This window comes from Phalaenopsis equestris, unplaced genomic scaffold (assembly GCF_001263595.1).
Source record: "Phalaenopsis equestris unplaced genomic scaffold, ASM126359v1 Scaffold234275, whole genome shotgun sequence".
Classification (NCBI taxonomy): Eukaryota; Viridiplantae; Streptophyta; class Magnoliopsida; order Asparagales; family Orchidaceae; genus Phalaenopsis; species Phalaenopsis equestris.
Window position 1 is genome coordinate 249,213 of NW_018252195.1, and position 24,624 is coordinate 273,836.

Here is a 24,624-nt window from a genome sequence, read left to right on the forward strand (position 1 = left end):
GGAGCATAAGCACTCACTTGAGTGCAAATAATAGAGAAGCTGGCACATATGCACCAGCTTGTTAGCGCGTATGCACCCACTTATCCTTAATCGTTGTTTTTTTTTCCAGAAGGCTCATGCTTATGCGCCAACCTATTGGCGCCTATGCGCCCAACATAAGACGCTGATCCAATAACCACGTCGCTTAGGCGCCAAGTGCGGGCGCTTATGCACCCGGAGAAATTTGAACCCGAGATTTGACTTTTAATCCTAAGTTCGAGCAGTGTATCAAGAGTTCCAGCGTGAGGTTTCTTCGGCAAGTTTCTAGTGAAGGAAATGTGTGTTAGAGAGGAGGATTTCTGGGAGATTGACATGCATTTTTCGCGTCGGATCGGAGCAGAAAGAGTTTGGTGTGAGGACTTGAAAGTTTCATTGCGTTTAGAGAGTAAATTTGAGTGTGTTTTCACTAAACTCTCTGAAATTCATAGTGTAATTTTTTTGTGGTGACTGTGATTTTTCTCATTCTCGGTTTTTCCTAGTAAAATTTCTGATCTTTTTTGGTTAATTTGATTGTGCCTTCCATTTAGTTCTTTATTTCGGTTTTCTCGAATTAGTGTGATCATATTTTGATGAAATGTGGTTTAATTTTTAATTGATCTGAAAATCCTGTAAAATTGGGAATTGCTTTGATATTCCTATCAGTATGTATATAAATCTTCCCAAGAGGAAATAACAACAAATTTATTTTATTTTAGTTGATATGCAATTTTGTCCCTAACTTTCACATGTAATACACCGGCACCATCTTATTCATACCATATTGTACTCGAGCTTATTAAAGGCTTTAACCTTCACCTGACTCCAACAAAATAACTCTCCCTCCTCGTCACCCTCACCTTGAACCCATTCCGCATTTGCAGTATGATGGACAACTTGGGCTCCACCACTTGCCCCTCCACCATCTCCAACCTAAACTCCCTCACTACCGCCGCCACCACCTCCCTTAACTCCGCAAATGCCATCGCCTTCCCCAAACACGTCCTTGGTCCGCAGTTAAAAGACATAAACTTATACGCCGGCTCATGCCGCACCTTCCCCTGCTCTGTTATCCACCTCTCCGGCCTGAACTCCAAGCAGTCTTTCCCCCACACCCCCGGCATCCTCCCCATTGTGTATGTAGAAAATAATACCTGCGTCCCCGGCTCTACTCTCTGCCCGCTCGGCAGCATCTCCGCCTCCACCACACCCTTCTCCTCGAACGGCACAGGGGGGTACAGCCGCAGGGCCTCGCAGAGCGACGCCTGCACGCACACCATCTCCTCCCCCACCGCCGCCTCCCCACGCCTTATCTCCTCCACCAACTTCGCCTCCTTGTCCGGATTCTTGCAGAGCAAATAGAAGACCCACGCAAGCGCCACCCCGATAGTGTCCCTCCCTGCAATCATAAAGCTCAATGTCGTGTCCCTGAGAAACTTGTCGCCTGCCAAAGAGTCGTCTTTGATGTAACCCGTGAGGAGACTGTCGTTTAAGGAGTCGGAGCGGTTGCTCTCCTTCTTCATCTTTTGTATGCTCGCTGCTATGTAATCATCAATGACAAGCAAAGCTTCGGCAAGCTGCTTCTCCCTCCCAAAATTGAGACGCCTCATGAGCTTCCACCATGAAGGCGGAACGGCATGGCGGTGCAGGATTGTGGTCATGGCGTCGTCAATTGCTTTGGCGAATGGCACGACGGGGAAATCTGGTGAAAGAGAGGCGGGGTCGTTGCCGAATACGAGCCTGCAAGTGATGTCGAATGATAATCTCAAAAAGATATCTTGCAGGTCAATTATTTTCTTTTGGTCGCTGAATTGCCGCAGCAGAGGAAGGAGAAAGTTGTCAACTTTGTCTCGGCTGCAGAGTGTGACGAAGGCCCGAAAGCGGGGTTGGGCGATGAGGATCTGAGCCTTCTTGCGCTGGCTGCTCCACGACTCCTCGTCGGCGTTGAAGATGCCTTCGCCGAGGAAGTCGAAGTTGTCTGAGAATTCATGGCCTTTGGGGTAGTTGTGGAAGTTAACGTTGAAGACATGGTTGACGTTAGCAGGGTCGCACGTAAGGAGCAACTTCATGCCGGAGAACCATGGGCCAACGAAAAGAAAGGTGCAGCCGGCGGGACCGAGGATGTCGGTCAATAAGTCGTGGAGGCGGTGGAGGTTGACTGTGAGGCCGGGGAGCATGCCGACGATGGGCCAGTTGGTGAGTGCGCCTGGACCGGTGCGGCGGTGGTGGAGGAAGAGAAGGAAGAAGATGCAGAGGATGGTGGGGTGGAAGAGAAATGTGTGCAGGGGGAGTTCTACATCCATAGTGGCGCGTTTGGGAGAAGGATTTGCTTGAGTTGGGAAGATGGATGGTTAACTTGCGGCTGAACATTCAGATTTATAGAAGAAAAATTCACCCTTTTCAGGTCTCAGAATAGAACTGTTAGTGAGAGAAATCTTTTAGACTAAAATTCGGTTTCCACGATAAAGTTCATCTAAATTTTATTTATTTGTATTATAATAAAAATATACGACTATCTCCATTTTTTTTAGTTTTATAATAATATCATAATTCATATATATTTGTTCTTCATTTTTACCAAAGTTCTAAAATGTTTATCCCATTGAATACAAATAAATGAATCTTTTATTTAAAAATTATTGTATATGTGCTTGTTAGAAAGGATTAAGATTTGAATACTATGTGTAATATTATCTAATTTTGATTAACAACAAATTATCCTATCAACGACGCCTCATGATAATAGGAGATTACTCTCAGTTTAAGATAGTCAATAGTTGCTAAGTATTCAAAATTGACATATAATACCAATGATTATGTTTTTAAATTGATTAAATTTATCACCAATTAACATAGAGTGAACAATGATGGAAAATGGTGACACACCTGATTGAGATCCCTTAATTTCGTCATTCTGGAAGGTTATGATCCGTCATTTACTTAGAGAAGGTAGTCAGCCCAACCTAGTAGAATGAACAGCCATGAGTTGCTTCGTCGAAAGGAACCTTATAGACTTTGGCAGGATGCGTCTAAGGGGACCGATCTAAGTTGATCTTAGCTTATAAAAGGCTTCATGCTCTATCACATATACCCTATGATTCACCACTCAAAGGAGAAAATTGTCAATGGGGAACATATAGACTACAACATTGATTGTAATATAATGTTGTCATGAGATTATTTTGAGTGTAAATCTAACAGTATAATTGATATAGCATTGGCTCATTATTTAAATTTGTCCACCTAGACAAACAGTTGTGGAGTGGATGAAATTTGTGGATGAAATTTGCTCTTAAGCATTACGTGATGTATTTCATCTAAAAATTTTAAATTTTATACTTCAAAACATGGATTTTATAAATAAACCATTCATGTTAAGATGTGCATGAATATGCCCATCATTTAGGCAAAATTATTACTTAAATGTCATTATAAGCATTAGTCCTATCAACTATAATCCTCATGAGGAGGATGGACTAATTTAATAAGAGCTCAATCTTATTAATCGCATTCCTATTTATGAGCTGAAGTCAAACTAAAATTTATCCACCTTGACAGACATTTGTGGAGGGTGGATGAAATTTGCTCTTAAGCATTAGGTGATAAATTTCTTTTAAAATTTTAAATTTTATAAATCAAAATATTTTACACTAAATTAAAAAATAGCTATGTGAATCTACAAGAACTTTTGTAAATATTAATTTGAGATTTTGTTTCATAAACCTTTCATAATATTCTTGAATGTTGACGCAAAGTGTGAGTGAAGCTTTGACATGTTAAACACTCGTTGATATCGCCTCTATCTCATATCCAATCCGACATCCAGTGCTTGATGGATTTTGGTGATGATTTCATTTAGTCATTTTAAAATTGGTGGCTCCTAATATCATAGCTTTATGCTTTACTAGTCTTGATGAAGAAATTGACAAGAATTGTCTCTACAAACTTATAAGTAAGTGAAGAAGTCTTCCACCCACCCACCCCTTTTGCCTTTTGGTTTGGTGTGCCAGACAAAGATCTCATTTCAACTTTTTTAAATTTCAAAATTCCTTATGTTTTGGCTTTATGCTTTAATGAACTTGTTAAAGGAATTAATCTGAACTATCCCTAGAAGCTTATTAGGAGGATGCATATATCTTCAATCTTTTCTTTGTGCCTTGATAAATTTCTTAAATGATGCATGTCAGTGACCTAGCCCTTGGGCTTATATTAAATCCATGACATAAAATTTTTGGTTTTGTGCTTGGTGTTCAAGATTCATGAAAATCCGCGCAAAATCTTTGCCAAAGAAGGAAAAAAAAACAAAAATTGAAAATTTTGAATTTTTTGTTTAGTGGGTGGCGCCTAAGCGCCACCAATTGGCGCTTAAGCGCTCAAATATGAGAGCTCATAACAAGGGGGGGTACCTTGGCGTATAGGCACCAAGACTACAAAATGCTGCTCCTTTTTGCGGCACACAAAGAAGGGGGTGCTTAAGCGCCACCCAATTGACACATAAGTTTCAGCACCCATTGCTCGCTCCAAACTGAGATGGGGGTGTTTATGCACCTCCCATTGGCGCCTAAGTGCCCAATTAAGATGCACAAAATAATAAATTGGGTGCATAGGCGTCCAGAGCGCCAAATGAAACGAGATTTTGTGGTTCAACCCTCTTGGCAGTCGTTTTCACATGTTTTTTCTTGGGATGATTCGAGGTGGTGATCATCCCCATGGGTCTAGGTAGTGCTCTGGCTATAGTTCAATCCCACAGACATATTTATCTCTCCGTCCATCCTCCTGGCTGCTGTCTTACTTCTTACACAGCAGCCCCGCCTCTCCGACCTTCACCACAACCACCAATCCAACCTCCAACGACGTTCCTACACATCTCCAGCTGCGATTCGACGTCATTACCATTTCCAGTCTTGTTTTCATTGCCCAAAACCATAAGGATCAACTGTTTTCTACAGTTGTAGCCTCCCCATTGCCTTATCCTCAATCGTCCTTGCTGCTTTTATTGTCTTAGCCCTCCACCATCGCTGCTGCTGCACGCAACGCCTTCACTTTGTTGTTTCTCTACTGTCCAACAGCCCCAACCAACAACCAACTACTATCTTGACTGTCGCTCCAAGCTGTCTTGTTGTTCTAGTGACAGCCCATCCCTTCTGCCACCTCCCTACAACTGCAACCCTCTTTCCTCATCGTCCCCCACAGATGACTTTTAATTGTTTATGTTGTCATATTTGTTTGTTGTTTATTTCCTGATTTCTCATATCATGTTTATAATATGTTTGAAATTCGGGTTACATCTATTATCAACAGGCCTAAATGGTTATATTTGCAATGAATTCAGCAAGTGTTATTATTTAGAGTAAGATAAGAAAAGTTCTATCTTAATTTAATAGAAATATAAATGGTTATCTTTCAAATTTTCTAGTGAAATTTATTCATTTTTTTAATAAGATATATTAGTTCAAAATGATACATTAAAAGAGATAACAGCCATTATTAGCTTCATTTTAGGAAAATAAAAACCCACCCAACTTGCATGAGACAAATTATGCACGTGCTAGAATTGGCCTAAATTAGTCTACGTGCCCACTAAAAGCATAAAGCAAATTACAACATATTAAAAAATAGAACACAATTTGAAAAAAAAGGAAAAAGTCATCAACAACTATATATTTTAACTTTAAAAAAGATAAGAATTCTAAAACTAAAAACGGCAGTTATTGTTAAAAATATCTGGGAAATTTACATACATGCCACACAATTTTTGTGTATTTACATATCTTACACCTAACGTTTATAATATTTTGATATTAAATTTTATGCATGAAAAGAAGTATTTCACTTTTAAAATGTTAGTGATAATCATATTTTTTTATATCATGTTAAGGATTGAGTGGCATGTATATGAATATGATAATTTTAAGTCTTAGATATGCAAATATATAAAAAAAAAATATGTGGAAAGTAAATAAATGCCTCAAAATACTTTTATTCAATAAATAAATGATATATATCCCCAATTAAATTGTACTTCCCGTAACAATATTAGGCGGCAGAGCAGACGTGGCTGAGTCTCATCCTCTTATCAAAAATCTCAATGCATTAAATTATCCCTCCAAAAATGCAGTCTCAAATTTTTTTTTTAAAAAAAAGATAGGGGAAAAATTATTACGTCATGACTACGCACGTAGAGTTACGTGCAGAGTTCAATGAAAATTATGCCTCATTCCAATAATAAAAGAAAATATTTCTCTCGTGTTATTCGGGTGTTATTGTGTTCTGGAATATTCTCGGTGTTATAATAACACAATAACATATCAATAATACTTGAATAACACACAATAATACCTGAATAACACGAGAGGAATATTTTCTTGTGTTACCGGGCTGATCATCTCCATGACATAATTTCATTCCTATGTAATATTTTTTCCACTCATACCACACAGACTAACATCTTTTTTTTTCTAGGTACATAAATAACACTTTAAGTCTTTAATGCCACATTCACTTATAGCTCAATTTTAGGGAAAAAACACCCCCACCGACAAATTATGCACGTGTTGCCTAAATTAGCCTACGTGCCCACTAAAAGCATAAAGCAAATTACAATATATTAAAAAATATAACAAAATTTGTAAAAAAAAATGTCATCAACAACTATATATTTTAACTTTAAAAAATATAAGAATTCTAAAACTAAAACCGAACAGTTATTGTTAAAAATATCTGGGAAATTTACATACATGCCACGCAATTCTTGTGTATTTACATATCTTACACCTAATATTTATAATATTTTGGTGTTAAATTTTATGCATGAAAAGAAGTATTTCACTTTTAACGTGTTAGTGATAATAATGTTTTTTTATAACATGTTATGATTGAGTGGCATGTATATAAATATGAAAATTTTAAGTCTTATATATGTAAATATATCAAAAAAATATGTGGAATGTAAATAAATGCCTCAAAATACTTTTATTCATTAAATAAAAGACATATATCCCCAATTAAATCGTACTTCCCGTAACAATATTAGGCGACAAAGCAGACGTGGTTGAGTCTCATCCTCTTATCAAAAATCATAATGCATTAAATTATACCTCCAATAATGCAGTCTCAAATTTAAGAAAAAAAAGGATGAGAGAAAAGTTATTACATCAGGACTACACACGTAGAGTTACGTGCGGAGTCCAATAAACATACATGTATCAGACCCCCATTGTAGGTGCGTTGAGGGTGACAGTTTTGACTTTCAGAGTAGGATTTAACTCGACTTTTTATGCAAACATTCCAATTTTGCAAAATTAATAAATTTTATGTGATATAATAATTTTTTATTTTTATATTCCTAAGTGCAACTTCTCACGTGTCATTTCTAATAGTGACAAGTCACCCCCGTCTCGTCAGAGTCACTCATTAAAGAACCTAAGAAGAGCTCCGAAATTTAGTTAGAACTGTTTTTAAATTTTAGGAAATCATTTTAATTTAATACAACAATACAACAATATCAAAACCTTTATCTCATTAAGTGGGGTCGGTTACATGAATAATTTTTCTCCATTACATCTTATTTAGTGTCATATTTTCATTTAAATCTTATCAATTAAGATCATTTTTTATATAATATATCCAAGTCTTCCTAGGTCTACCGATGACTTTTTTAACATAAATCGAATCTAAAACATCTATTATTCTAATCGAATCATCAGATGGTCGACATTTAATGTGACCAAATCATCTAAGACGACTCTAATTTTGTCTGTCATTAGGGCTACACCAACCCTACCACGTATATATTAATTTCTCATTTTGTCTCTTAGTGTAAAGCCACTGATCCACTTAATCATTTTCATATGGACAACACTTAGTTGCATGCTTATCTTTTAAAGGCCAACGTTCAACATTATAGAGCATTGCAGGTCCCATCGTCGTCTTATAAAATTTTCCTTTCAGTCTAAACAATACTTTTCTATCACACAATATGCAAGAAGCATTTCTCCACATCAGCCACCCAACTTGAATTCTACTAATAACATCCCCATCAATATCACCATCACTTTGAACAATAGACCCGAGATATCTAAAGTGTTCACATGTTTTAATAATTTGATCCCCCATAGTTACATTTCAGTCACTAGAGCTACTACTACTAAAATTGCATTTAATGTATTCAATTTTAGTTCTGCTCAAACGAATGCTTTTAGACTCCAAGTTTGACCTCCATAATTCAAGATTCCTGAGTTTTTTCTCTCGTCTTATCCACAAGACATACACCTAGGTACATTCTCATGTAAGGGTCCAGTAAAACCATCCATAACTAAAGCAAAAAGATGTGGGCTTAAAGTCGATCATTGATGTAATCCATCAAATAGGAAAATAACTGTTCAATTCTTCTTCTGTTTGAACACAAGTAACAGGTCTTGTATACATATCTTCAGTGACTTGAATGTAATTGATATCAAAACATTTCCTCTCGAGAACTCTCCAAAGGATATTTTTTACAATCTTATCGTAAGCCTTTTCTAAATCAATAAAAATCATATGTAGATCCTCCATATTATCTCTGAACTTGTCCCTCAAACCATTTAATTTAATATAAAAAAATTATTATTATTTAAAATTTAAGTTATATTTTTCTTAAAATAAATTCAATAAATTTGTAATTCATTAATCATAATAAATTTTATCTTCATTTTAAATATCTATTAAATATATAAACACAAAGAGAATAATTTAGGAATCGAAGTTTAAAAAGAAGTTATTAACGAGAAAATATAAAGTTTAAAAAAAAATTTAAATGATAGCCACTTAATTAAATATGAGTAAAACTTCACTAAAAAAAATGAAAAAAAAAGTAAATTAAAAATTTTATCATCGTCAGGCTCAAAAATAATTTTTTGTATTGAAATTTTGTATTAAAACAATTCAACATATTAAAGATGATATAGTTCACATGACTCCACGTAATATTTAAACTTGCTAAGCCTTATTTTGATGTGTTAAAGTCACCACCTTACTCATCTACTTTTATTTACTCAGCATCATGTTGTTAGTTTAGTTTTGCATCTCCCCAATTAGTCCATTCACTATATCCTTGTTTATCCTTCTCCATTTTGTTAGCTCCTCTTTTGTGTGGCACATCTTATGTTAGCTAATACCATCTTTATCTACTATGCTCGATATTGTTAGCTCGTCCACATTTGTCGAGCACCATCTTATTTTAGTCAATACCATTTTCATCCACTTGCCCTAACTTGTTGGACTAGCCACATTTCCTAACACCCTTCTATTTATGCCAACTTTTCTTTGCCGGCCTAAAAACTACTTGTTATCCTTATTATGTGCTCAAAAACCAACTAGTCAGTTCATCTTCCAATTTTTTATGTTAACACAATAATAGCTACTATTGTCTATACATTCGAGTATAAGCTCATCAAATCGTATTTCCAAATAAGATTTATTACTCTTATGATCCTTGTTAATAATTACTTGGTATCAATGTTGCAGACAATCCTCCAACAAACCTATCAGCTAATAGAATCATGTCATGTCACTTCTACCACCTAATAAATTAACATTCATCCTTCCTAATTTGATTTGTTTTGAATCTGTTAACACAGGCATGCATGCCATCTTTACTATCGAAGACATCTTATACTAAATGATAGTATTAAAGTGAATAAACTCTCATGCTTAGCAATGTGTTATAATAATAAAGAGAATGTATTAGAATAATGAGATGACCAATTGGCTTGGATTCTATGAGATAATTGATGAAGGCCAAGGGGAAAAAATGGGGGAAATTATTTTTGATGATTATTGCTACAGGGCTGGGGAATGTTATGGATAAGAAGAATTAAGTGATAGTACGGTTGTAGGGATTGATACAGGGAAAGTATATGCTCTTGGGGAAAGTATAAGCTCGTTCAGGAACCTTTCTTTAGTTTAAATATCAATCCTTACTCGAGCTTCACACGAATTGCTTATTTGAAAATTTTGAGCCTAAAATATAAGCTTTTAGACAACATTATTCACAACAGAGCATTAATCAAAACATAATATCCATTTAGTGAAGTATTTTATAGAGTTTATTCATGAGTTTTAAATAATAATATTCATCAATATAAATCAAAAGAACAATAAGCCATTCATATATATACATATTCATATGAGTATTTATGAAAATATTCAAAAGTGTTCGATTAATTAATCATTTGTATGTGCTCTAATGGAAAAAGAAAAATTATTTTTGGTGGTCCGCATGTGTGGAAAACTAATGGTTGATAAATAGCTTGGCATGGCCGTCGGACACCTCATCTGTGGATGAGGTGTATGTCGACTGTCGCCCTGCTATTTGTCGTCGACATGTGCGGACCACAATCACCATATTTTCTCGCTCTAATGAGCCCAACGTAAATAACTTATCCAATGTTGTATCCATTTGCAATCTTATCCACGGTATTAGATGGGAATTAAACATTTTATAAAAGCAAACATATATTTTTTTGGAAGATTTATATACATACATACAACTTAACTATCATGCATTCGAAAAGACGAGAAAATATCATATGCGGAGAAACCCACATCTTGATGACAGTCTGAATGTGGGCATGTCATCGTGTATTGCACAATAATTGATCCGGTTTCCTCATTTGGATGTTTGGCTATTGCAGCGTAATATTTGCTCAATGCTTTTACATATCTAACAACCAAACTTTATTTTTTACATACTTACCATTAAACATATGCATAAAAATATTTTTATGTACGTTCTTGAAACTAAATATGCCATGTGGATCGCACCAATGGTATGGAGCATTGGACGGACGAAAGAAACACAAAGAGAGCTTGAGAGAGGTACTAAGAGCACAACAACACAAGTTTTGAGAAGTAGATTTAATAGTTTTTTATTAAAAAAATGACGACTCTATTTATAAGTCTTAGAGTTTCTAGTATAAAATTATATGTCTACCTTCATTTTAATAAGGATGTCAAAAGTTATTATGATATTTTTTTCACATTTATAACCAACTTCAACATCCTTTCATATTCATAAATAACATTAGTATCATTTTGTTTTCATAAATGCTTGAAAATGGGCAATTTAAGGAACCATTAATTTTATTGTTTGGTCAACAAACATTCGGCCGGCTGAAAGGTCATTGACTAACCATATCGACAAAATCCCGAGTAAAGTCTCTTTTGTCGTACAAAAGAGCGAATTCAGATCATCAGACAAAGGGTGTATCACAGTAATCAGAGGGGCAGCTCTTTTTGAATAATTAGCCTTATCAGAGACCCTTTGACCTTCATTATAAAGAGTTTCAAAATCAGTTGAGAGAGTTGATTACGAATAAATGTCCTTCATATTATGTGTAACATATTTTTTTGTTTGGTTGTACTTTCGTTTGATCTTCTCATTGTTTCAAACGAAGGAACCAACATATATTAGTGTTTCCATCATTTGACTTTTCCGGTACATTTCCAGCTACAATCCTTTGGTGTTCACAAGCGAAAGTTGAATTAATTTTCTCTAGATTCATGGGTCCATATTTTTTATGTACATATATGAAAGATTTAAGTGTGATAAATATTAAAAAAAAGTAAAATTTAGTTGTTAAGATATGTCAACGCATAAAAATTCATGGAAATGAATGTAAATGCCCCACATTGACCCCAATTTTTGACAATTTCTCATATTATTGTCAATCGTTGTGTGTTTACACATTCTACCACAACGCCGTAAGACCTAATAGACATTTTTGGACAGCAACGCATGCTTAATTCACCATTGCCGCATGGCTCGCCATACGGACGTCGGAGAAGCAGTAGTAGCTCGGCCATGCAAGAAGACCAGCTCAACAATACTAAGATAGTAGCCGCCGCCAAACTCGGGACGACAAAAGTTTAGCTCGGAAAGGCAACAGTTAACTCTTTTAGATTCATTTCAACTCCTGTTCAGTGCACCAGTTGTTCAGCTTGCGACTTCGCCATAAACAAGTAATGTTTCATGTCGCCGACGTTCAGGTCCGGAGTTCAGTCGGAAATTGAGATTCACCGTCGTCCCCTTTTCTATACTGTGTAATTGCCAAAAATAAGTATGAAAACATAAATAGCAGATCATGCAGAAGCTTGATGTGATGGGATACTGTATTGATTGTTGGTATGAAAACTGAATAATTTATAGTGGCATTTACATAGCAACAACCTCGGTCATCTATTGTGAAGAAGTGGGAGAAAGTTATCTCCGACCCTGCCCATCAGGACCTCCGGGTTCTTATTTGGTTTTGCTGTAAAGAAAAAAGTCATTGCGGTGCAGAAAAAAGTCGTCCCCGTCCTTGCCTCAACAGGTGATTCAGGATCTACTTTTTCGTTACTAAGATGAAGAAATTTGTCCCGGTCTCTACTCAATAGGTGACCCGGAATCCTCTTTCGTGGTCTTCTTTTGCGTTGTTGTCACGCACTTCGAGGGAAATGAAGAAATGTTGGAGTTTTTACGCCATGTATTTATGGGTAGATTTTTATGCTTCTGCGCTAATGATATGTAGAAAATCTCGTCCCCTAGTGTTTATTGATCTTTATGGTTTTTTACTCGCCTGACGTGGCATCTGTAGATGATGATAATGTAATTATTTGTACATCTTTGACGTTGCTTATAAGGTTGCTTTTGTTTTTCTTTATAAGTTCTGGTTACTCCATTTTTAAGATGATGTCGCCCAACTTATGGGTCGTTTTTGTCCCACTTCACGGGTGCATATTAGTGTTGACCTCTAGGCTTATGTCTTTCTAGGCTTATGCCTTTTGCTTATGCCTTTTAAGATTCTTTGATCTCTTAAACATGGTGAAGTCTACAATCAAAGTTAGTACTTTCACTTTATATAAAAAGGGATCGCATACATTTTCAAACTTGTGTCTTCTGAGATTTGTTTCATCTTAGGCTTATATCTTTTGAGGCTTGTGTTTTGTTAGGCTTGTGCCATCTAAGAGCTTGAAATGTGTCAGTTTCTTCTAAGGCTTGTAAACTTCTGACATCTTTGATGTATATGTGATTTCTAAAGCTTGTAATTTTCTGAGGTCTTTGATATGCATGTGCCTTTTGAGGCTTGTAGCATTCTGGGGTCTTCGAGTATGGGTCATGTCAACCACTTTCTCTTGTAGAGTCTTTCTAGTGAGGAAACTATCACATTATAGGGGAGCTTTAAATCAGCGTTGACATTTTGTGTCCGAAATTTTCGACGCCTACATTTGCATCAGATTTTGTGACTGATTTGAGTCAAACATAAATTTATTCTATTTGCGTTGGAAGTTGCATCGGATTTACGTCTGAATATTCAACACAAAAAATGAGGGAATTGATGTTGTTGCGGTGCTTTCTGCATCGAATTTGCGTTAAATAAATCGACACAAAAGCTTTACTTAAAAGCACCGAAAAATCATGACACAAAGTAAATAATAAATATGATGCAATATACCTAAAAACCTATCCCACGCCTTCCAATTCCTATTCTTCTTTGTGTGTCACGCTCCCATCTCCTCTCCTCCCTTCCACGACATCCAAAACCGTAGCATCTCCTATCCTCCCTCTCTCCTTCGCCTATTGCCCGTCGTTGCACCTCCCCATCGCTGGTCTCTGCACCTCCCTGCTGTTGTACCTCCTTCCCACCACTGAAACCCCGACCCTAGCTAGTTGCCTCTTGTGAAAGGATCAAAAGGTAATTTCACCCCATTTTTTGCTTTTTTAAAATTCGTTATATATGTAACATTTGAAGTTTAGGTGTTAGGAATGTATATGCATAAAATTTTGGTGATATGTATGTAACATTTGAAATTTAGATATTAGGAATGTATATGCATAAAATTAGGTGTTAGTTATGTGTATATATATACAGGAGTATTGAGTGGTATGTATTACAATCTTGTTATTTATATGCATTGTATAAAAGCAAGTTTGGGTGAGATTGGAGTCGGTTGTTGGGTAGGCATGAATTAGGATGGGGTGGTTTAGTATTTTTTTGCTCTTTCAATTTTGAATTTAATGAGTTTTGAACAAAAAAAAGAAAAATTGAAGATTGCAGTTGATAAAAGATGATAATATCATTATTTTATTTTAGCTTGATAAAATTGATGTAGTTGTTGATGAATTGAATATGAAGTTCACTGGTGTGACAGTTTGTATAGAATTTTTATACTACTTTACATGTGAGGATTAAAAATGCTTAAAAATTAGATGATGATATACGAGATTAATTTATCAAATGCAGTCAGGAAGATGAGTTGAATTACATGTAGATTATGGGCCCGTTTGGGAGGGCGGTGGGCATGCGGCGCGGTGCCGCGCAGCCTTTTTTTTTTTTTTTTTGCCTTTTTTTTTTGGGGGGGGACCGCGGTTCTTAGGGGAAAGCAGGAAGCTGGGTATGTGCCGCTGCCCAGCTTCCTGATGCCACTTTTACCTCGTTGCCCCCTTTTACAAAATCCTATCCGGTACGCGATTTTCCCATCCCCTGGAGGATGAAGACAAGTTCTTAAAGATGTTTAAATTTAAAATTTTTTCATACATATACACATAAATTTTTTAAACATACATGCATACATAAACAGATTTTAGCATATATGTTTACAAATAAACAAAATTATTTTTATAGTAAATCAATTAAACTTTTAAATTGCTACTATAAATATATATAAACACAAAAATTTAAAAAATATATATAAACACGTATATAAAACTTTAATTTATTTCATATGAATAATTAATACATAATATTTTTAAAATTTTTACATATATTACACCTCCACATATAAATACATAATAATTTTTTCCAATGCGATATTACCAAAAAGGGGCAAACCTTGTTGAGGGAGTTACTGGATGTCTTGACTAACAATTTACCTACAGGGTGACTACCACTTATAGAGATTAAACATACCATAGATTTCATTACAATTTACGAAAAAGCAGGCGAAAAGCGCCCGCCCGCCCTCCCAAACTATGATGGCATGTTAACTTATGGTACTTGAATTTTGGTCTTTACTAATCGTGATGTGAGGCGAGAGTTATTACATAAAATTCATTATTTAGGATATGCAATTCATCCAGAGTGCAGAAAAATATATTATGATTTGAAGCCAATGATTTGATGGCTTAGGTTCAAGCAACAAGTGATGGAATTATTTCCAAATATGAGAACTATCAGGGGTAAAAGTTGAGCAATCAAAGATCCAATAATTTATTATAACCTTTGTCTATATATGAGTAGAAGTAGGAGAAGATCATTAGATTTTATTATGGATCCGACTTTCATTATTAAATTGATTCATTTTATTAGCATAATGCTATTCTAGGATGTCTTTCATTTAATGTTGTTCAACTTATTTTGACCATAGATGAGCCAACATGACCCATTTAGAATCTATATGGTAATCCAATTAATTGATCTAATAGGCTTGGAACATGACCCATGAACCTTAATTTGCTAATTGCATTGTGATTAATATAACTTGATCCATAGTCAAGCTATGCACTCGTATCTTGGTTTCTTTTGAACTTAAATATGCCATTTTAACTATTATATCATCCACACAATCATCCTCTGTGAATTTTTCTCCTCTCAGTTATGCTCTTCTAAATACTAAATTTTCATTTTTTGGTCATACTCTTTTGACCTAGGCAACCTTGAAGATCAAAATCAAGTTTCTAACTAGTTCTTAATGTTTGATAAATTAAAAATGGTAGATTTAGATATATATCATGAAATTATCGTGCAAATACATATCTAACACCTAAACTTCAATTTTTTCATATATGCCACGACACCTATGCATAAAATGATGTATTCCACTTTTTTTCTGTATGGAAAAGGTGGAATGTATGTAGAAAATTGAAGTTTAGGCGTTAGATATGTATATGCATAATAATTTTGTGATATGCATTTAAAAATCCCATTAAAAATATACAAAATTCAAATTTAATTTGATTTCATTCAAGCATTCTAAGCAAAAATCTTGCATAGAATATTGCACACAAATTTTTATGATCTTCTAGTCAAATTTTTTTTGACGAATATATTCATAAGCTTTTTGTTTTCTTTTGCTGTGTATGTCATACTTATCATTTTTTTTTTGTTTGATACATAATTACGATATGTTTCCGGTTTAGATTTTGCACATACCTCTTTTTACTTGTGTATAGTGCTCCTGATTATTTTTTATGTTAGTTTTGCTACAGATGCCACAAGTGGTATTGGTGACCAGCCACCTCAGCGGGTGAATATAAATAAAAAATTGATTTAGTCATATTTAATTTGTCTTTTAATGTTTAAAATGACAATTAATAATTGGTTTTTACTATGTAGGAGGAGTACGAGCAGCTCCGGGAGAGGCAATTGCTCTCCCAGACCTCGAGCACTGCTCACAGTAGTGGTACGTCTACCACCGTGCAGTCTAAGTTTGTGCTATGGACGCAAGAAGCGGTGAAAAAAGAAGGTCGAGATCTCTTGTGCTTCTATGGGTGGCACGAGCTTGTCACACCCGAGTAATACGGAGCTTGCCAAACAGGTCATTGTTATGACTGAGGAGGTTCATCACTTAAGTCCAATCGAGAATTGTGTGGAGTATAGCATGCGTGACGAAGATTATAGAATAACGTTGAGCAAGCGAACGGTGACTCAAGGAGGAGGATGAGTCGAAGGATTAGAAGTTTTTACGTAATTTTGTTTTATGAAATGTTTGAACTTATATAAATCTGGGTGTATATGTAAATTTTTTGATAGCTTAGATTTGTGATAATATCTCTTTTTTAAGCATTGATATTCTTAAAAGCTTTGATACGTGATATTACTAGATATAATATTGTTATGATGTGGATTAAATGTTGTGTGCATGTTGTGGAAATATAATTGATGTTTTGAAATTTATTTTTATTTTTTTGAGTTGTGTCGGATTTGCGTCCGCTTTGAGTCTAATAATCCAACATGTTGTCCATCAAATTAAGTCTGACGCAGATCTGACGGCAATCAGACAACATTATTTATCGTCTGATGTTTTTAGATACAAAATTTGATGCACGTGTATACCTAACTAGTCCGGTGCTATGATGATGAAAAAACCGACACTAATAATTTGTGCTATACTATTTTGACGTAAAATTGATGGAATTAACATTTGTTACCTCAGAATTACCCGCGAAAAAAATCAGACGTAAATCTGACTTAAATCTGATGCTAATCCTCAAATAGCATTAGATTTACGTTTGATTTGCGTTCGATTTAGCCCATGCAAATTTGTTGAATGCCTGTTGTGTTAACAACTTGCTTCGCATCAGACTTGTCTCTTGGGCTCATCCTCTAGATGCATGGTAACTTCCCAACGTGTCTTGCCTCTTGAGGTTCACTTCAAAGGGTATCATAACTTTTTCATTGAGTCTTGCTCTTGAGCTTGACTTCTAGGATTATGATATCTTTTTATCAAGTCTTTGCCTTTTGGACTCGACTTCTAGGGGTATGATATATTTCCATTAAATCTTGTCTCTTGGGCTCGACTTCCAGAGATACGATATCTTCCCGTTAAGTCTTCCCTCTTAAGCTTGGCTTTTGAGGTGACCTTGCCTCATGATATGTGACCACGGTATGTGACTATGAAGGCAATTCAGATGGAGATGCAGCTACAGAGGACTGGTTTTGGGTGCAATCAGTCTTCAAGTGAGAGATTGTTATGTATGTAGACTGATTTGGAGAGCATCTTATATGGGCAAAGCCTCCAGCACACATGCATTGGCCTGTGGGCGCATAAGCACTCACTTGAGTGCAAACAATAGAGAAGCTGGCACTTATGCGCCCACTTACCCTTAATCGTTGTTTTTTTCCTAAGAGGCTCATGCTTATGCGCCAATCTATGGGCGCCTATGCGCCAAACAGAAGATGTTGATCCAGTAACCACGTAGCTTAGGCGCCAAGTCCGGGCGCTTATGCACCCGGAGCAATTTGTACCCAAGATTTGGCTTTTAATCCTAATTTCAAGCAGTGTATCAAGAGTTCCTGCGTGAGGTTTCTTCGACAAGTTTCTAGTGAAAGAAATGTGTGTTAGAGAGGAGGATTTTTGGGATATCGACATGCATTTTTCGCGTCGGATCGGAACAGGAAGAGTTTGGTGTGAGGACTTGAAAGTTTCATTGCGTTTAGAGAGTAAATTTGAGTGTGTTTTCACTAAACTCTCTGAAATTGTAAACTCTCCGAAATTCATATTGTTATTTTTTTGTGATGTGACTCCGTTATTTTTCTCATTCTCGGGTTTTCCATATAAAATTTTTGTTCTTTTTGTTTAATTTTATTGTGCTTTCTATTTATTTTTTGGTTTTGATTTTCTCGATCATATTTTGTTGCAATATGGTTTAATTTTTAATTGATCTGAAAACCCTGTAAAATTGGGAATTGCTTTGATATTCCTATCAGTATGTATATAAATCTTCCTAAGAGGAAATAACAACAAATTTATTTTATTTTAGTTGATATGCAATTTTGTCCCTAACTTTCACATGTAATACACCGGCACCATCTTATTCATACCATATTGTACTCGAGCTTATTAAAGGCTTTAACCTTCACCTGACTACAACAAATTAGCTCTCCCTCCTCATCACCCTCACCTTGAACCCATTCCGCATTTGCAGTATGATGGACAACTTGGGCTCCACCACATGCCCCTCCACCATCTCCAACCTAAACTCCCTCACTACAGCCACCACCACCTCCCTTAACTCTGCAAAGGCCATCGCCTTCCCCAAACACGTCCTTGGTCCACAGTTAAACGACATAAACTTATACGCCGGCTCATGCCGCACCTTCCCCTGCTCTGTTATCCACCTCTCCGGCCTGAACTCCAAGCAGTCTTCCCCCCACACCCCCGGCATCCTCCCCATTGTGTATGTAGAAAATAACACCTGCATCCCCGGCTCCACTCTCTGCCCGCTCGGTAGCATCTCCGCCTCCGCCGCACCCCTCTCCGCACAGCGCCGCCTGCAAGTACACCATCTCCTCCCCCACCGTCGCCTCCCCACGCCTTATCTCCTCCACCAACTTCGCCTCCTTGTCCGGATTCTTGCAGAGCAAATAGAAGAACCACGCAAGCGCCACCCCGATGGTGTCCCTCCCTGCAATCAGAAAGCTCAATGTCGTGTCCCGTAGGAACTTGTCGCCGGCCAAAGAGTCGTCTTTGATGTAAGCCGTGAGGAGACTGTCGTTTAAGGAGTCGGAGCGGTTGCTCTCCTTCTTCCTCTTCTGTATGCTCGCTGCTATGAAATCGTCAATGACAACCAAAGCTTCGGCAAGCTTCTTCTCCCTCCCCAAATTGAGACGCCTCATGAGCTTCCACCATGAAGGCGGAACTGCATGGCGGGGCAGGATTGTGGGCATGGCGTCGTCAATTGCTTTAATTGCTTTGGCGAATGGCACGACGGGGAAATCTGGTGAAAGAGAGGCGGGGTCGTTGCCGAATACGAGCCTGCAAGTGATGTCGAATGATAATCTCAAAAAGATATCTTGCAGGTCAATTATTTTCTTTTGCTCGCTGAATTGCCGCAGCAGAGGAAGGAGAAAGTTGTCAACTTTGTCTCGGCTGCAGAGTGTGACGAAGGCCCGAAAGCGGGGTTGGGCGATGAGGATCTGAGCCTTCTTGCGCTGGCTGCTCCACGACTCCTCGTCGGCGTTTAAGATGCCTTCGCCTAGGAAATCGAAGTTCTCTGAGTATTTATGGCCTTTGGGGTAGTTGTGGAAGTTAACGTTGAAGACATGGTTGACGTTAGCAGGGTCGCACGTAACGAGCAACTTCATGCTGGAGAACCATGGGCCAAGGAAAAGGAAGGTGCAGCCAGCGGGACCGAGGATGTCGGTCAATAAGTCGTGGAAGCGGTGGAGGTTGACTGTGAGGCCGGGGAGCATGCCGACAATGGGCCAGTTGGTGAGTGCGCCTGGACCGGTGCGGCGGTGGTGGAGGAAGAGAAGGAAGAAGATGCAGAGGATGGTGGGGTGGAAGAGAAATGTGTGCAGGGGGAGTTCTACATCCATAGTGGCGCGTTTGGGAGAAGGATTTGCTTGAGTTGGGAAGATGGATGGTTAACTTGCGGCAGAACATTCAGATTTATATAAGAAAAATTCACCCTTTTCAGGTCTCAGAACAGAACTGTTATTGAGAAATCTTTTACACTAAAATTCGGTTTCCACGATAAAGTTCGTCTAAATTTTATTTATTTGTATTATAATAAAAATATACGACTATCTCCATTTTTTTTAGTTTTATTCATATACTAGAATTCATAATTGATGCGTGCTAGAAAATTCGTGGCGGTAGAGTAATGAATTATCGTCTTAGCGTTGCACGAGAATTCAGCACGCACTCAGATAAAAATGATTCGAGTTGTGATCACACCAGAAGTTTTTACGTGAAAAACCAGTAAAAAGGAAAAAACCACGGGGCCTGACCCATTTGTAAAAATTCACTATAAGTTGATGATTACAAATGACACTTTGTCTCACAGGCGGGAAAGTGTTACTAGCTTTCCACGTTACAACTTCGACTGATGACGTTTAGTAAGCGGTGGTTGACGGAAGTCAGCGGGAACTAAGTCAGCGGTAGCTAACAACAATCGATGACGGTCGGCGGTAGTTGACAGAGGTTAGCGGTGATCGGCGGCGTTCAACGGTGGCCGGCGGTGGTCAACAGAGGTCGACGATCGTTGTCGACGGTCAGTGGTAGGCGACGGCGATCAACGATGACGAGGATGATCTTGGACGAGCTCTTTCTCAAAGCCTCAAGTTCTCTCTTAAGCCTCCTCCTCCTCCTCATGTGAGGGGTGAGACTCTATTTATAGTGTTTTGAGTGCAATTAATACAGGAATATGAACTATTTTGATCGGACGGTTCGGAGAGCTTCCCTTGATCATATGACGTTTAATAGACATTTGACAGCCTTAACGAAGTAGGAATTGAGCAATCTTAGGCTCGTTGGATTCGTCTTGTCGAGACGCTCGCTTCGACTATGAACTCGTTAGATTCGACATCTGTTTGACCTTTCAAATGCTTTCAGAAATCTTCCAAGAGTAGTTTGATGATTTGATCCGGGCTTGATTTGACTCGGATTGGACTGACTTTCATATCATTAGGTCTGTCTCATCGAACCGATCAGTTTGACTATAAGTTTGCTGAAATCGGAGCTTCAGATGACTCTTAATCAAAGTTTGAATGTTTTTTGTTCAAAAAATTGCACTGAGATTCGTGTCGGATGATGAAAATTAGTTGGTGGCGTATCATTTGCCCCTCTATCTTTAGACGAGATCATTTTTATCATCCAAAAATATTTAACTCTGAATCGCTTTATTCGTCATAGTAATATCCTATCTGTACGCATGCATTTATATATATGTATATAACTTGCATAACACAATTTTCTGCAGGAGTGCACTTCCAGCCGGCTAGCTGGAATTGGAAACGGCAAGTGCTGGGACGGTGGGGCCCGCTTGGAATGCAAATTGCAGTTTCAACCCACAGAAATGTAAGGCAGGGCACTCGAAAAGGAGGAATTATTACATGCGGACAGCGCATGCATCTCTGCATGCGGTGTCCGATCCTGACCGTAGATCACTGTGATCTACGGTCAGGATTATTTCTATTTTTTTTTAAAAAAAAATTTCGGTGGGACCCACCGAAATACATCGGGACCGTAGATCAAGTGATCTACGGATCCGTATGGAATAATTCTTCCTCGAAAAGCAGGCCTGTGAATGCCAAACGGTGGCAAATTTATTATTATTATTATATATATATATATTGAGCAGCCGTTCTTTATTTTAGTTTTTTCTTTTTTAAATGAACAGCAGTTTTTTTTAATTGTTTTTAATTAATGTAGTCTTTAATGAATTAGTTCTTGTTGAGCCTATAAATAGGCTTAAATGAGAGGGGAATATAGTCGCGGCGACGTGTTGCAGCAGAGTGTCGTGACGATGTGCTACGGTGGTGCGTCACGACGACGTTTTGCAGGGATGTTCCGTGGCGACGTGTTGTGGCGGTGCGTCGCGACGACGTGTTGCGGTGATATGTCGTGGCGGAGCGTTGGGGCGAGGCGATGCATTGCGATGGTGCGCCGCGGTGGGACGTCGGGGCCACTCGACGCGATGTGTGGCGTCGGTGAGCCGCGGTGGGGCATCGGGGCGACACGTTGCGGTGTATAGTTGCGGCGAAGTGTTGCAATGAGACGTCGCGGCGACGCGTTGCGGCGGTGCGCCGTGACGGGGCGTCGTGACGACGAGTTGCGGCGGTTCGTCGTGGTGACGTGATGAGTTGCAGCGGTGTGCCGAGGTGACGCCTTGCAACAATGCGTTACGGAGAAGATTTGAGGCGAAGAGTTGCAGTGATGAGTTGCGGCGAAGTGTTGCGACACAACGTTATGGAGAAGAGTTGCAGAGAAGAGGAAAGTCGTCCTCGTCCTGCGTAGTAGGCAAGCAACGGGATCTTCTTTCTCGTTGCGGTGAAGAGGAAAGTCGTCCCCGTCCTGCGTAGCAGGCAAGCAACGAGATCTTTTTTTTGTTGCGGCGAAGAGGAAAATCGTCCCCGTCCTGCGTAGCAGGCAAGCAACGAGATCTTTTTTTTGTTGCGGCGAAGAGGAAAATCGTCCCCGGCCTGCGTAGCAGGCAACCATCCTGCGTATCCTGCGTAGCAGACAAGCAACGGGATCTTCTTTCTCGTTACTGCAAAGCATCGAGGCAGAGCGAAGCGTTGCAGAGGTGTGTCGCGACAATACGTTGGACGGAGCATCGTGGTGGTGCGACACATTTGATGTCTAATGTCACGTAAGAAGATTACCTTGGAAATAAATTGCCAGTGATCTTCGACTATGATGAGGCTATGCATCATAGTATTACTTGATGATGTTAATTTGTATGAGATGAGCCAACGAAAGTCCATTGAGAACTTGTTAACCCATCCGAGGTTGTTTATGGAGCAGTGTTCGCTTATGAACCTGTGTGGAAGGGATCATGTGTAGTCCACTAAGGATTGTTAACCTGTCCAGGGTTGTTTACCAGAGTTAAAACTCGACGATGTTAACCCATATGGAAGAGGTTAGATCAAATCCCACTGGGATTGATCGTGCTTTGACTAAGGTACAACCGAAGTTATGTATTTCTCGGGTCGAGGTCGAGAGCATGAGATGACTCGTTGACTCGTTGATGAGTCATTGCACTTTATAAAGATATTTTTATGTATAGGAAAGTAAGTGAATAATATTTAAAATACATTGAATATGCATGAGTTGCGATGTAATAACATATGTGGATTATATGACTGGGGTATTACTGATACTACTTGTGAAGATTTTCTGCATTCCAAGTCTGGGGCAGAATTTTCCCATCTGAATCTTTGAGTTTGAAGGTTCCAGACTTGATCATGGTAGCCACGATATATGGGTCTTCCCAGAGAGGTGATAGTTTATTGCGTTGAGGACCATGACCGACGGCTTCAATGCTATGCAAGACCAGGTCACCGACGGAGATAGGTCGAGGCTTGACTCTCCGGTTGAAGTGGCGAGCAACTCTTTGGTGGTAGGAAGCAGCTCTGAGGTGGGCCACATCGCGTATTTCTGGGAGAAGATCCAACTGTTGTCGGAGCTTTTCTTCATTGCTTTTTGAGTCGAAAGTCTTGACTGGAGGGTTTGGAATTCTGATATCAACAGGAATGACAGCCTCGGTGTCGAAACACAAGTTATATGGAGTTTCTCCAGTTGGAGTACGCACAGTTGTGCGATAGGCCCAAAGGACGTTGTGTAGCTCTTCTACTCATTGCCCCCCAGCCTTCTCAAGTCGAGTTTTCAATCCTTTGAGCACGGTACTATTTGTCACTTCTGTTTGTCCATTTGTTTGGGGGTGCGCCACAGCAGTGTGTACCAACAGAATGTGAAGATCCTTACAGAATGATGTGAAAACCCTTCCAGTGAATTGAGTCTCATTATCTGTGATCATTATCAGTGACAATCTTCGCAGGAAGTCCAAAGCGACAGATGATGTTTTTCTAGACAAACTGTTTTGCATTTGCCTCAGTGATTGTTTCCGTTCATTTTTCTCTTCTTTTATTTTAAAAGGAGTCGCCAGTTGTCAATCGTCGTATACTTCCCCGATTCGAATAAATTTCCCTCCCGAACCATATAAATGATTCGAAGAGGAGAGGAATCAAATAATAAGGGACATACGACAAAGTGACAAACAAGAGAAAAAGTAAAACGTGGAGAGTCTACGTGCTATAAACCTTGCAAGGATATGTTAAGAATGTCCGCCCAAACAAGATCGGGCGGAGGCAACTTAAACCAATATCCGCGAAAGAAGTATCTACATAGACTACCCATAACCAGAGAGTCATCGATAAAAGAAGTTTTGCTTCATATTATCATAAACATGGGGTATAAGCAATCAAAGGAAGGTTATTTCATGTAGGAACAGTCCCAATGCTTCAAAGCTCATGTTAAGCAATCGGGCAGAGAGGGAGTCTCTCACGTGAGGGTCCGTTTGGGGCAGCTTATAAGTGTGGGTGGCGTTTTCAAAACGCCGCCATACCGTTTGGTTCGCTCTTTTCG

The 24,624-nt window shown here is 38.4% G+C and overlaps 1 protein-coding gene across 1 annotated transcript; it reads right to left on the bottom strand.

The window, feature by feature from the left end:
- Nucleotides 1–706: 706 nt before the first annotated feature.
- Nucleotides 707–20,139, bottom strand: LOC110038904 (cytochrome P450 86B1-like). Its single transcript, XM_020743827.1, has 2 exons — nucleotides 19,475–20,139; nucleotides 707–1,720 (listed from the first exon to the last, which is right to left on the bottom strand). The coding sequence occupies exons 1-2, from the start codon at nucleotides 20,070–20,072 to the stop codon at nucleotides 831–833; spliced, it is 1,488 nt and encodes a 495-aa protein (XP_020599486.1). The 5' UTR covers nucleotides 20,073–20,139; the 3' UTR covers nucleotides 707–830.
- Nucleotides 20,140–24,624: the final 4,485 nt, after the last annotated feature.